General features: G+C 51.4%; 1 protein-coding gene across 2 annotated transcripts in view; it reads right to left on the bottom strand.

The window, feature by feature from the left end:
• Positions 1-5,817: 5,817 nt before the first annotated feature.
• DNAJC1 (DnaJ heat shock protein family (Hsp40) member C1) overlaps positions 5,818-14,262 on the bottom strand; it is a 228,247-nt gene continuing 219,802 nt past the window's right edge. Inside the window, exons 10-13 of one of the 2 annotated variants that reach the window (XM_027594515.2) lie at positions 10,859-10,907; positions 10,328-10,348; positions 9,024-9,475; positions 5,818-6,046 (exon numbers count right to left, since the gene is read on the bottom strand). In XM_027594515.2, the coding sequence (XP_027450316.2) occupies positions 5,978-6,046; positions 9,024-9,475; positions 10,328-10,348; positions 10,859-10,907 (591 nt within the window). In that variant the 3' untranslated portion in view covers positions 5,818-5,977. The remainder of the gene's footprint in view (positions 6,047-9,023; positions 9,476-10,327; positions 10,349-10,858; positions 10,908-14,262) is intronic. The other variant, XM_027594516.2, reaches the window with a different exon arrangement.

The following is a 14,262-nucleotide window of genomic DNA, read 5'->3' as shown; positions in this document are numbered from 1 at the left end:
TCTTGTTTCTCAGCTGGGGCGGGGGGTGAGGGGTGTCCCTGAGCCTCTTGTTTGCGGGCGGGGGACCGGGAGATTCCTGAGTCTGCGACCGGGTCTGGGCTCAGGGGAGTGGCGGCCGTTGGGCAGGATGGCCGGGAACCGAGGGCCAGCCTGGGGTCACCTGCACAGGAATCTAAGGACCGGCGGGGGAGCCCCCTGGTTTATTTATTTACATGCGCTTCATTCCCAAAGGAACTGGAGGCCTCGCAACGTTGAAAGGCAGCGTGGCCCCCTGGCCGTCAGGGCTTTGGGGGGCCCTGTGGGATCAAACCGGAGGTGCGTCTTGGGGCCGCACGAGAGGGCTGTGGGGACTGAAGGGGTGCTCGGGGCCGGTGAGGGGCCTGCTGACTGCATGAGGCTGGCATGCACAGCCGGCAGCGCCAGGTGCGAGGCCCCGAGGGACCAGCTGCGAGGCCGGGCGGGAGGGCGACCTCTCCGTGCGCCCCAGGGAACGCTCAGCATTCGGATTCTGATAGTGCCTTCTGAAGTTTGAAGAAATGCACTTTTTTTTGCTGATCGAGTTAATTTGATTTCCCTCAAATTCTGATTGATGCATCTGGTGTTTTTTCACTTGGCTCACTTAACAAGCAGACGGATTAATTAGGAGATTTTACATTTTTGGCACCGCTGCCGTTCCCGGCGCAACTCTCTCTCCGGTCCTCCTGGTCTCCTCCCAGCGCAAGCACAGACAGGTGTTTTCTGCAGCTGAACTCTTCCCGTACAGAGGCTTCTTTGAGTAAAATAAGGTGTACATTTTCTTTGCAAGATCCCGGCCTCGTGCAGGGGCTGTCCTGCTCGGCTGAGCGCCGGGGTCCCCGGCAGGTGGGGTCCCTGAGCAGGCTCGCTCAGGCCAGGAGCAGGAAACCGGAGCCTCCGGTGTGGCGGCGGGCATCTGCGCTTTCGGCGTCCCGGGCAAGCCCAGCGTGCGAACGTTCCGGGCGGAGAACCGCATGGGTCCGGTCCTGCTGGCCTTGCCGGCCTCGGGGTGCGCTTGGCCTCAGGCCACTCTCCCGCCTCTTCCTGGCCCCTCAGGCCCTCTGGGAGCGCCTTCCTCCTTCCTGGGGCTTGGGGCTCAAGCCTTCCAGCCAGCGCCTGGAAGCCCAGTGCAGGGAAATCCCTATTCCCCCCCGCCCCGCCATCCCCAGAACGGGTGGGGTGCCGCAGAGTCTCCCCTCCCAGCTGCGCCTCCGGGGGGCCTTGTCCTCCTTACAATGTGAAGCTTTGATGTTTGAATCGCAACTCGTGCGGATGCTTAGTCTTGGATTTTGCTGCAGGACTGAGTGGCTCTGCCGGCTTCACCCTTTGTAAGCAGGAAAGACTATGACCTTGTAACACACCAGCCGCCCACTCTGGCCCTGCCGCTGTCACAGCTTTGCCACGTCGTCGGTTCCTGAAAGTGTCTTTCTTTTAGGACCTACGTTTACCCCTCCATCAGAGCGGTCTTCTTTCTCCACTCCATAGCTCTGAGTAGACCTCGTTGCCCCTCAAATCTTGGTCCATTTCCTTTTGTAAAACTGGGATTCTTTTTAAACCGATGGACTTGGCCGAGTTAAACTCCTGTAATAATTCAGGAGACACTGATCCGGGGCCCCTCACACACCTGGCTCACTCCAGGCAGCGAAGGCAGGAGGGAACAATTGGGTGTGTATTTTCTTTCCATCCCCAGAGCAGCTTCCGAAGCGGGAAGTTCCAGCAGAGGGGGCGAGGCAGGGAGCTGGGTTTGAGAACCCTGTTCCGTAGGCTTCCAGCTGGGAGTAGTGCAAGGTGGGGGGGAGGGAGGGAGGGAGGAGGGGTCTGCCCCCCCCCCCCCACGGTGAGGCGACAGCCCTGGGACCCGTCCCCAGCTTGCCTTGGGACGCTGCCCTTTCAGACACTGGTTGTTTCCGCCTGGGAATCAGATTGATGAAGTGATTTCCCTTTTTCGGTTCTACACGAAGCTGTTCTTTTTTTCCAGCAGACCAGAGGAAAATAATTGCAGCCACTCAGTTTTACAGCGTGTTAACTGAACTCCCCGGTGAATAAAGTCTAAGGCTGAAGGCCAAGTAGTTTGCTCAGACAGGAGACGGGGACTGTTGCCAGGACCGTGGGGATGGCTTCCCGGCCACAGGTGGAGCCAAGGCGGGGCTCCCGCAGGGGAAGCTGTCCGCTCATGGCCACAAATGGCCGAAAAGAAAGCCACTTCCCCTGCTTTGCGGGCCAGACCTGGGCCACCCCCCCCCCCCCCCCCCCCCCCCGCCTTTCCAGTCTGTAAAGGGGCCTGTGATCCTCGGCAGCGCCCTGGGAAGGCTGTAGGAGCACAGAGGGCCCGGCACCCCGAGGTGTCCCGCGGCCACACTGTCCCCGCCGGGGGCGCCCCGCCGTGTGCAGAGCGGCAGTGAGGTTATATGGGGGGCTGCGCCCTGAGAGCGCGGTGCTTATTCTCAGCCTGTTCTTTGGAAAGCTGGCTTGGGCTGACCATTTGGTGAGAATGAACTTGAAAATTCAGGACTGAATGTCACAACCTGTTTCTACCAGTGACGGAACATGACTAATCTAAGCTGCGTGCCCCCGCGTGCCCCCCCCCCCCCCGCAGGCCTCCCTGCCCCTCAGCCTCCAGACGCAGCCCCCGCTCGCTCTCAAAGGCGCTGGGACCACACGGGAGGCCGCGGTGAGGGCATGGGAGGCCACGAGCACCGGTGCCAGAAGGGCCCGTTGCAGGAGCCCCTGGTCAGGGTGGGCTCTGACTCAGGCATGTCCCGTGCCTCAGTTTTCCCTGAGTGGGGTGGGGGTCCCTCAGGAGGAGCTGGGGGTCAGGGTCCACACAACCCCTCTACCCCTGGGGCTTTCTAGGGCAAAGGCAAACCGAATGCCTGCCGAAGTCTCCCCGCTGTCTGTCCTCCTCGGGGGGATTCAGAATCCCTCAAGGGCCTCGGGGACCCGCCATCTGTTTGCAATCCCACATGGACCTGTGACCATGTAACACACTGTGCAAGTGGGCATATTGAGACAGGTGTAAACTGGGACTGTCCTGCACAGTATACGGTCTGTCCCATGTGTACAGAGTATCACAATTTCACCTGTGCCCTTTAAATTCTAGGAAAAAACATAATTGCTAAAACAACTACCACAAATACCCTACGGATATAAGTAGGAATGAAATAGCTGGTATTTTAAAGGGATTAGTTCTCTGCTTTCAAAGGGGTAGGGTGGACATGGTTTGGGGGGTGGGACTGGCACATGGCAAGAACAAGTCCCAAGGCATTTTTTTAAGCTCTCCCAAAACAATTTCAGTAGAAACCTTATTAAGATCTTATTCTAAAACCGAGTGAGAAAACCCACTGGCTACAATATTCCAACCAAAAGCAATCATCCCCTCCTGGGGTTGGGCCGCCTGGCCCAGCACACGCGATTGATTGGGGCAAGAGAGGCTTGTGCGGGACTTCTGGATGGTTCCCACGCAGATGCCGCAGAAGCAGCGGATTCCTTGCTGGAAGTGCAAGCCGTGTGGTCTGTCTGGTTTCCACAAACACAGCTGGGTAAGGCACAGCTAAGAAAGAATTCCACTGGGCCTGCACAGGCCCACGCCTGCCGAGCCCCCGCGGAGTGGGTGGTGGCACCAGCCGAGGGCAGGAGAGGGGATGTGGGCCCGGCCTGGTCAGCCAGTTGGGGGTGCTGTGAGATATCAGACATGTGAGTGGGCGTCAGGAATGGGTGCTCTAAATGTTAAGTTTAAAGAAATGGAAGCTGGGAGATTTTTGTCCCAGTGGAGAAAGTAAACCTCAGTCACTAAAGGATAAAAGACCTGTCCCCCCAGAAGAGGAGGGCAAAGGCCCCAAAGCCTCGGCTCCCCTGCGGGCCCCACCTGGCTGTGCAGGGGGGCGGGGGTGGGACGTGGGCAAGGGGCTGGCGGCCCGATGGCGTCAGTAGAGGATGCGCCCACCACCCGCCCAGGGCTTTCCAAAGCCAACAGAAATGGGCTGTTGTCTGTGCAGCCGTTTGTTCTCTGCTGGGGTCTGACTGGGGTGTGGACCTCGAAGAATCGAAACCAAGTCCTGTGCCTCAAGCCTTGTCTCCACACTGCCTGCCCGGCCCTCCCCGCCTCCTTCCAAACCCCAGGCGTTCAAGACCATTTTCATGGCTCCGTTCCCACTCCTTGCTCACTGCGCCTGACCCAGGATTCGGATGTGGCTCTTTTGACTCTAAAATTACTCTGGCCTTTCCTTAGACCATGTCTGAGGAGGAGGCAGGGACTGGGGCCAGGCGGCCACTGGCGTGAAGGCCTTTTCCTTCATGTGAGGCCGCTCACCGACACGTCCGCGCGTCTGAGGTTCAGGGGCAGGAAGTGAGCGCTGAGAGGCTGAGGGAGGCTGGTCCAGGCCCCAGTTCGTGAACCGCTCTTCAGAGGCCACGTCTGAGGTGTCTCCTTGTCCGCGGGCCGTGTTGGGATAAATACCACAGCAGAGGCTGTAAAAGGCTTTTTGTGGGGTGAGAGACCCTTGGGGACACCTAGTGAAATATGTAGACTCCCTCCCTGAAGACAACACAACTAAGCCTGCCCCTGGTGGCTCTGGAGGGGGAGCCGGGCCAGGAGAAGGGGGCTGCCGGTGGGCGTTGCCGTGCGTGCGTGACCCCCACCGCATGATCTGTGTAGCACGTTCCTCGGGGAGGCTCGTTTGTTTTCTTGGCCATGACCTTGCTCAAACTGAACCCTACAGGTCTCTGGAGTGTGGCTGAGCTCTGGGACCCCCCAGCCCACTGGCGCCCCCCTACTTCAGCAAAACTTGGCGGCTCCCAGAATCCCCTGAGGAAAGGGCCCCTTCCTGACTTCTTTTTAAAGAAGGTGGTAGGCAGCATAGTCATGGGTAGAAAGCTGTGCTAGAGCCTTATTTGCTTAAGGAGTCTAGAAAGATGGGGCTGGGAGGCAAATTAGGGAACCGTAGCCTCGATTGTAATTCATTAGGTATCTTTGGACCCCTGTGGGGCTCTCCCCAAGCTGGAAGCCCAGAACTCTTGTAATGCAGTTTGGGGTTACGTGCGACAGGAACCCAGTTCAAACTACTGCAAGTAGAAAGGGTATTTGAACAGAAGGATGCTCGCAGAATCCCAGAAGGCCACAAGCTGGACCACCAGGCTGCATGAAAGACAGGCCCGGAGCTGGACTCCGAGACGAGGGGCCCCAGGGCCAGAATGAAGCCAGAACAACCGAGTGCTCTCCATGGTTTCCCTCTGTCAGGCTTTATTCCTTCCAGACCCCCAGAACGAATGGAGAGGCGGCCGTGGCCAAGGCAGGCGCACAGGGACAGCCCCACCGGCTTCTGGAGAAGGCTCTGGGGGAGCGGCTTTGGCCCCCTTGCATCCCTGGGGCTCCGCTCTGGCTTGCTGGCAGGAAGGGACAAGGCGGCCTGACGGCTCGAGCAGTTGGGGACGCGGCTCTGCCAAACAACCCAAACTTGCCGGTTTATTACCTTCATCCCCTTCTCTCCTTGTTCATGTAGACGGATGTTTTTTCTAGATAGATCTGACTATAGTGAAGACAGCCTCACACAATTCTTAGCCAGCTTCCCGAGCACTTGCATCCTGCTGCCGATAAGCTCCCGAAGCCGTGAGCTCTTCGGTCAAAGACACACATTAAGTTTAATTCTTACATGTTAGTTCACTCCTGTGTTCCTTCAAAATCCTGTATTTGCTGATTGTTAGCACTACTGAGTTGGTCTGCAGGAAAGTAAGCTTTGCAATGATGAGAAAGAAAATAATCTGTAAAATACCCAGATCCTTTTTCTCCTTTAACAGTCTTTGTTTTAAACAATACAGCACAACATTTTTAAAATTTTTTAATTTTTTTTTTTTTACTAAGGCACATGACGTATGGAAATACTGAGGTACAAAATGCAAATTTCTGCATAAGACTTTTAAAATAATCATTTTGGAAAATGAAGGTGAGCATCATCTTCCAGAATACTCAGCTTTTGGCTTGTTTTTTCTTTTGGACCAGTTCAACCAGCAACTTGTACCTAGCGATACAGTCTTCCTGTAGGAAGAGAAAGAGAGAGGTGAGAGTTACTTCCACGAGTCACTGAGCGTCGCGGGCTGCGCCCGCTGTGGCCGCCTGCGGCCTGTGCCCCGTGGGGGTGGGGCGGCCTCCGTCCGCCGGCTCCGCGCACAGCTACCCGCCTCCGCGCACACCTACCGCCTCCGCGCACACCTACCGGCTCCGCGCACACCTACCGGCTCCGCGCACACCTACCCGCCTCCGCGCACAACTACCGGCTCCGCGCACACCTACCCGCCTCCGCGCACACCTGCCGGCTCCGCGCACACCTACCCGCCTCCGCGCACACCTGCCGGCTCCGCGCACACCTACCCGCCTCCGCGCACACCTACCGCCTCCGCGCACACCTACCGGCTCCGCGCACACCTACCCGGCTCCGCGCACACCTACGCGCCGCGGCCGGCTGGGTCCGCGGCTCACCGGCAGACGAGGCTGCACGGGCGCTGCAGAAGGCCGGCCGAAGCCCTGCCCAAGGTGCAGTGCGAATCGCTGGCCTGAGGGGCCCAGGGCCAAGGTGTGTGAGGCACACCACTGTTACCATGATTATGACTTTCAACTTGCTAACGATAGTGATCGGTTTTAACATTTCACTGTATCATCAAATGGCCCCATCAGAGGAACCAAAAAACTTGAGGCCACGATTATCATTCTCGTTTGCGTTTGCCCCTCCTCAAGGGGCTGCTGGGACCTTCCTGTGGTGGCCTCGCTGGCCTCCTAGGACCACGGCAGGGAGTGTGCCAAACTTCCTCCTCGTCCCGGCCCCTCCCGCCCCCCCCACATCCTCTGGCCTGTCGACGCAGAACTACCAGCTTCAGATCCCAGCTGCCCAGCTCCGCGTTAGTCCTGAATCCTCACCCCCAGGGGTGACAGCTACAGGCAGCTTGGGGTGAGGACTGAGAACTAACTGGGGTGATGCTGGGGAGGGGCCTATTAGTCTCATGTTTGTCACAAGGTACTTTCCAGAATCCATTTGTTTCTGTTCAAAATACACTCACCTCAATGGCACTGGACGCCTTCACTAACGAGGTCTAATGTGAAATGATTTCTGCTCCGTGGCAGATGCTTCGATCAGCCATGGACAGAGCATGGATGTTCATTCTTTTCCTAGGATTCTAGCTTAGGAGTGGTATGAGACTTTCTTCTCATAAGTGCCTTTGCTGGCTCTCCAAAGACTACTTGTTTAGGGTCTTTGAAAATCTCAGCCTTGTCTTCTAGCTCTGCTGCCCAGGGGTGCAGCCTAGTGCATGACACCAACGCAGCCCCAACACTTCCCTGAGGACAGCACGACCCGGGCTCTGGGCAGCAGTGAGCCCCACCTGGCATGTGCCTCAGGCAAAGGCTCCTCCTTCAGGCCCAGAATTCCCAGTGGCTTGCAGGCCACTTACAGGGAGTCACTCCATAGCAGGCGAGCCAGCAGGCTACCTCTCCTGGAACTGGTTCTACTGTCAAGGCTTAAAGGGAAACCTTGCAGGACAATAAAAGTGCTGCTTATTTCTGGTTCAAACAGGAGGGTTTCCAAACCCTGAGGCAATGAGTTTCTGAATGTTCTATCCTTAGGAATCCAGTTCGAGCTCCTTCATTTTAAGCCAATGTCAATTCATCACACATGTAGATGCCTGTGTCCTGACAGATGCTAGAGAAATTCAGGGAAAATAATTACTTCTGGCAAACCAGTTGGAGAGGCTGGGAGAATCCGTGTTTCTCAAATAGATCAACTGCTAATGGTTTATTTTTCTCCCCGGGAATTCTCAACTTCATCATTTTCAAGAAGGTGATAGATAACTAGACCTGTACACACGGGGACATTCATGGCCACGAGCTAGATTTTCCAACATAGAATTTCAATTAAAAAAAAAATAAGAATGTAAATGAACATCAGTGTGCCCAGAGGCTGCTGAGTGATACAGGCACAGAAGGCAGAGGAGACTCGTTCTTTTGATTTCTCAGCATTCCTGGTGCCTCAGACTGAGAGGAAAGCGACAAGGAAAGAAACCCAGGAGACACTGTGTGTTTCGAGAAAGGCCCGAATGGGAAGGATCACACCACGAGTCCCACAACCCCGAACTGACAGACAGTAGGCAAAGACTGGGGTGAGGGGCTGGCTTTCCCAGGGGCACCCCATCTGCCCACCTGTCTGAGGTTTTGTTTGACAACTAACTGCGGGTGTATTGAAGCAGATCCTAACAGCTGTAAACAGGGGAAAGAGTTAAGTATAAACAGTCAAGGCTCCAGGGTGTGCCGAATCCTAAATATCGACCTTGCTCAGATCCACCCCCCACCCCCACCCCGCCTCCAGAGTCTCAGGTGAGCCCATGGCGGCTGCAGAGCCCGGAGGGACATGCCTGCAGGCCTGACGACCATGACAGCATGCTCACCTACCACACATGCTTTCGGGTGAAGGCCGTTACAGAGGGAGAGGGAAACATTCTCCTGACTCTGGTTACAGCGAGCCTCTACCCGCGGGGGAGGGCCTGCCGGCCTGCAGAGCCACTCCCACTGAGGAGGACGGGGGTGGGGGGTGTGGGGGTGTGGGGGGTGTGGGGGGTGTGGGGGTGTGGGGGGTGTGGGGGTGTGGGGGGGTGGGGGGGTGGGGGGGTGCGGCCCAGCCATCCCGGGCCGCTTTCAAACTGCCAGACTGGGGTGAATGCTCCAGAAGGTTGGCAGACTTGTGGTGGTGAAATTTATGTTCTCTACATGGAATTTTCCCTGAGAAAAACCAATCGGTCTATAGAATGGTTACCTTAGAATCTTGACCTCACTGATACATCAAGCCAGGGGCGGATTCGGCATGCTGTCAGGAGAACTACACGGGAAGACCCCTGGTAAATGAGACCGCGTGGGCAGCTGGGGGCGGAAGGGTAGGACTAAGGTGAAGAATTGGGGGACGTGGCCGCAGCTAGTTCAGTGGTACCCTAAAACCAGTACAGAGGCCTCTTTCTTTCCCCGCCTCACCCACCTTACTCTTAGACGGGACACATTTGGCTATTTTGTCCCAGCGGTCAGAGGATCCCTTTGGGTACTGCTGTAATGCTAATTCCAGAAGTTTCTGTTGACTCTGAGTCCATGGCTCCTCGGCAGCACGAGTTCTGTCTTTCTTCTGGCTCTCCTCATCGCTGGATTCCTTTTGTTCTGATATATCAAAGTCCTTCTGCCTCTTTCCTCTGACCTTCTCCTCTGGCTCCACCTTTGCCGCGGCCTCAGGCGGCCTGGCTGGCCTTCGCCTCCGTGGCCGGCTTTCCGGGACCACTGTCTCCGGCTCGCTGTCGTCGTCCTCCTGCTCGCCTTCCTCCCCCTCAGCCGGCTTCGCACCTTCCCTCTGGGTGATGATGTCATCTGGCAAGGCCGTGGTGGCCTTGGTGGGCCTGGAATTCTGAGCTGTAGACCTGAGTTCAGAGAGTCTGACCATTCCTGTGAGGAAGGACACATCACACGGATGGAAGGGCAGGGTCAGGTCAGGTGACAAGAGTAACAACACTGCCCCTGACACAGCAGACGATGTGGGAAGGCCTTCTGTGTATATTATTTTACTTAGTTTTCACAGTGTTCTAGAAAGATAGGTGTCATTGTCCTAATTCTACAGATGACAAAAATGCGGCTCAGAAAGCAGCAGAGGTGGAATTTGAACCCAGTTCTGCCTGATTCCAAGTTTCTGTCCTTACCAACACTTTGAGGGACAGTGGGTTATAAACAGAGTCAGGTTGTGACCAAAGAATGCAAAGAGCTCTTTGAGAAGGAATAACCTGCCACTTTTTAGGTAAAAAAGGATGTTCTTTACCATCCAGAATTGTTATTAATTCCATTAGCAAAGCTAAAGTGAATCTGTCAAACCTTGTGCTATGCTCGCCATCTGCAGGTGAGCCACCGACTCTGTGGGACCCGCTCTCTGCTCAAAGCTGCTCCTGGTGTCGCCGTGCCACCATGCTGGACAGTAAAGGACAAACAGACTCTGTCTCCCAGGCATGGGGGCCATTTCAGAGATACCCCTGAATGTTCAACTACACAACTCTTAATCTGTTCACACTTTTTACCGACTCCACCGATTCTCTACCAAGATCCGTATCTGTGCAACAGTCTACACCGCCTTTTCAAGAATACAGTTTTTAGAGGGTGTCTTGGAGGCAGGCTTCTTTCACGCAGCTTCTCATTGCCTATTTCAGCCTCTGTGCTGGCAAATAACCGTGTCAGTGGAAAAGGAATCTGGAAATGCCCTCTTTCCTGAAGCTTGCAGAGCCCTGGGGATGACTTTCTGGGTTTGCTCACCTGCATTGCTCTCTTTGGGACCTGTATTTAAATTAAGTTGGAAGGTGTTAGGAAGTATTTTCTTCCTGGTTCCAAGCAAACAGTACAGAGATTCTAGCAAAATTCCAGTGAGTCTGAAGGAAACATATTTTAAGAAACATAGATTTTTTAAGAAACACTGGGAAAGCTGCCTGTCTATTCTGAAAGACTGTGCTGTGTGCATGGTGGTGACAAGGCGGACAGTGTGGGGAAAGTGCACAGTTGCATTTGTGGGGTGTGCAGAGTGGCTTTCCCTGTGTGCCCCCTCCACGCGATACTAGCAAGGCTTTTACAGTTTTTTAAACGTATTAACTCCATCTTAGCACCCACTGTGTGTGGGGGGGACTGGACTGTTTTGTTGGTACCTGTGATTTGACCCCTTTTAGGGATATGACCAGTAGAGTTCATTGGCCAAAACTACTAAACCATTGTATTTAAAGTAGTTATTATAAAAAGGGATTTACTTTGAGGAAATCACTTTAGATCAGTGGGATGAAGTGGGTGCTAACTCACCTGGGGAGCAGGTAACTGAATCCTTCAGTTGCTTGGCTTTGGTTGTCACCTGTTCCAAATTATAAAAGCAAAGAAAACCTTACTTTCCACATGTCTCTTGTAGGTCAAGTGACCTATTTCATATAAAGTCCATGTGAATGAAATGGGTTTATGGAATCTTAGGCCTGGAAGGACCCTCAGTCATCCATCTACTCATTTATTTAACCAACAAGGAAATTGAAGCCCAGGAAGATTAAATGGCTAGGTCCAAAATAGCCGTGTGATCGGTGGCAGAGTCAGAACAAGAACTTGATCACCTGACAACTTCTAGTTCAACGCCAGTTGCATCACACTAGGCTGCTTTTCAAAATATACGATACAAACAAGTCATGTTTTTTAGTTAGGATTTGCTGATAGAATATCTTTCTTCATCAGAGAATGTTATACCAATGAGTATTATAAACAGTGGAGAGATTTACTCTTAACTAATGTTAGAACATAAACATCTGTCTTTTCTTTGCATTCAAGAAACCGTCAAGAACTGTCAAGAAATCTGACAATAGAGGAAGAATCTCTTGGTGGAGTAGGGCAGTTAGACCCAAGACTCATGAGACCTTTACATACATGAGTGTGGATCCACGGAAATAATTTTGTTCAATGGCAATTATTTCTTTTTTCTCTATACAAATGGTATCACATCATCAGTCTCATTCTATACCTTGCTTTTTTCATTTAACGATGTCTTGGAGATCTACATATGGATTTCCCCCCTTTTTTTTAAATTGAGATAAAACCTACATACAGTTCAACGTACAGATTTTAAATGTACAATTCAATGAGTTTTAACCAAAAAAAATAAAGGACCTGTGTAACCAGTCTAATTCTAATCAAATTATAGAACATTCCTATTATCTCAGAAAGTTCTCTTGTGCCCCTAATTTAATCTCTACTCTCCTACTGACAACCACTGTTCTGATTTCTGTTATACATATTTTAAAATACAGGGTCAAAATTAATTCAAAAAAATTAAAAATAGTTAATCGCACAATGAATTTATCAATCAAGCCATCCTTTCCCTACTTATTTGGAATGGTGACTTTATGAAATGTTCCACTGTATACATGAACTATTTTTCTATATTTTGTGTTCTGTCCCATTAATGCATGCATATTCTTGAACCAGTGTTTCACTGCTTTAATGAAATTTGAAAGTAAAACCTCAAAAAGCATGATTGTTAAGAACTCAGGTCGACTTGTCTTGGTCCCACCTCTTACTAGCTGGGTAACCTTGCGCAATTTCTAATCCTTTCTCTGTGTCATGCATTACCCTCTGTAATATGTAGATAATACTAGTAATGCCATTTGCCTCTAAATTTGAAATAAGCTCTTAGCATGACACCAAGCAGATATTAAAGGCTCAGTAAATACTACCTATTATAACTGACATGGATCACTTGTTTTTCATTCATACAAAGGACAGAATTAGAGAAAATATTTGAAGCTGCTGCTTAGAAACACTCTTCAGTTTTATTCCCCACCTTCCTCTCTCTTTCCAGATGACCTTGTTTCTTATTTAACGTAAAAAGGAAATTCTCCACCATGAGCCTCCTCACATTCCAGCTGCCCCAGCTCAGTTGCATTGCCATATATCCTTCCTATCTTTTACCCCAATTCAAAGAAAGAAATTATCTTCCTTCCTCTTGGATGTTCACAGAACTATCCTCCATCTATGAATTTCCTTTGCTTTCATCTTCAGTTTCTCCCTGTCCATCAGATATGTCCCATAATTCTTCACACTGAACTCAAGTGGCCTCCACTCTAAAAGATGATCTTCCCTTAAGTTGTCTTTTCTACTCCACTTGGCTTTCTCTCCCAATGTTCCTTCACTGCCTACTGTCCCCCCCACCCCAAATATAATGCTCCCCACCACTCTGTCCTTGCCATTGATCTGTTCTTTCTATTTTCTCCTTTGGTATCTCATACCACTGTTCAATATTACTTTAGAAAAGGAATGCTTAACCTGTATCTCTGGCCCTGACCTCCAAGGATGGAAGAGCAGTGTCATAGAAATTGACCATATAGCAACAATGGATCATCAGATCGAAAAGGACTTCATCTATATAACAATAAGCTTTCTTTGGCCCAAGCATTGTTCTAAGATACCTGTCTGTACACATATTCCCCACAGCAGTCATATTAGGTAGGTATACAATTATTATCCCCACTTTACAGAATCCGAGGCCCACGGGGCATAAATAACATGTCCAAGATTAAAAGACTAATGAGTAGCTGAGCCCAGGCAAGTTGGATTCTAAAATCTTTGCTCTCAATCACTGTAACATACTGCCTTTGGAATCCACATCTCTTATTTTACAGTTGAAGAAATGGGCCATGTTCTCTTTCTGCGATGCTATGTGGCTCCTCTCTTTAACTGCCACTAAATCTTTTATTTAGAGGTCTCCTAGTTCCTCAAACTAAACTCAACTTCTCTGCTTTTGCTTCCTTTTTGCGATAGTGCCACCATCCCAAGTCACCTAGGCTCATAACCTAACAGTCAGGTTTTGGACTTTTCTCTTACTCCCCAGCCAGCTGCCACATGCGCCACAATGTCAACCCCATCTGTTCCCTTCTCTCACAACTTGCCACCTTCTGTGTTAATTCTTCATTCTCACTTGACTGAACCACTAGAATAGTCTTCTAACTGGACTCCTACTTACTAATAATTTTTATAGAATAACACCCTTAAGGCAGAGTTCTGATCAGATTCCTTTCATGGCTCATCACTGATTGTATAATATTTAGTTCTTGTTTTAAAAAAGATTTTATTTCAGAGAGCGAGCGAGCACACAAGCGGGGTGGGAGAGGGACAGACAGAGGGAGAGGGAGAAGCAGACTCCCTGCTGAGCAGGGAGCCCGACAGGGGGCTCAATCCCAGGACCCTGAGATCATGATCTGGGCCGAAGGCAGACGCTTGACCGACCGAGCCACCCAGGCGCCCCTTAATTCTTAACGTGACATGCAAGGAGATCCACAATTTGATCTATTCTCTTTTTTTGTAGATAGCTTTCCTCTGAGCAGAACTGAATAATTAATGCTTCCCCAGATAGTCAGAAATTCTCTACCCTGTACTTTTGCTCATTGTTAACATTGCCTGAAATGATTTTCCTTTCATCAAACCTCTTCTTAAATATCTGTCTAGACCCAAATCATCCCTCAAGGTACTCTAAAGTATGACTTTCTTCTTGACGACTTCCCTGATGTTCACTACCAGGGTGACCAATTCTGGTGACAATCCCTCTTCTCTCTCAATTTCTATTATGTTTTCTAAGATTTAGTCTTTTTATATTATCATACAATAAAATTATCTTTTTCTCTTTTGTCACATAGTTCTATGCATTTTAACTCAGAGATTCAACTACCATCACA

The sequence above is a fragment of the Zalophus californianus genome, chromosome 9, assembly GCF_009762305.2.
Source record: "Zalophus californianus isolate mZalCal1 chromosome 9, mZalCal1.pri.v2, whole genome shotgun sequence".
Taxonomy (NCBI): Eukaryota; Metazoa; Chordata; class Mammalia; order Carnivora; family Otariidae; genus Zalophus; species Zalophus californianus.
The sequence above is the reverse complement of the archived record's forward strand: the minus strand, read 5'-3'. Positions and strand labels throughout refer to the sequence as shown.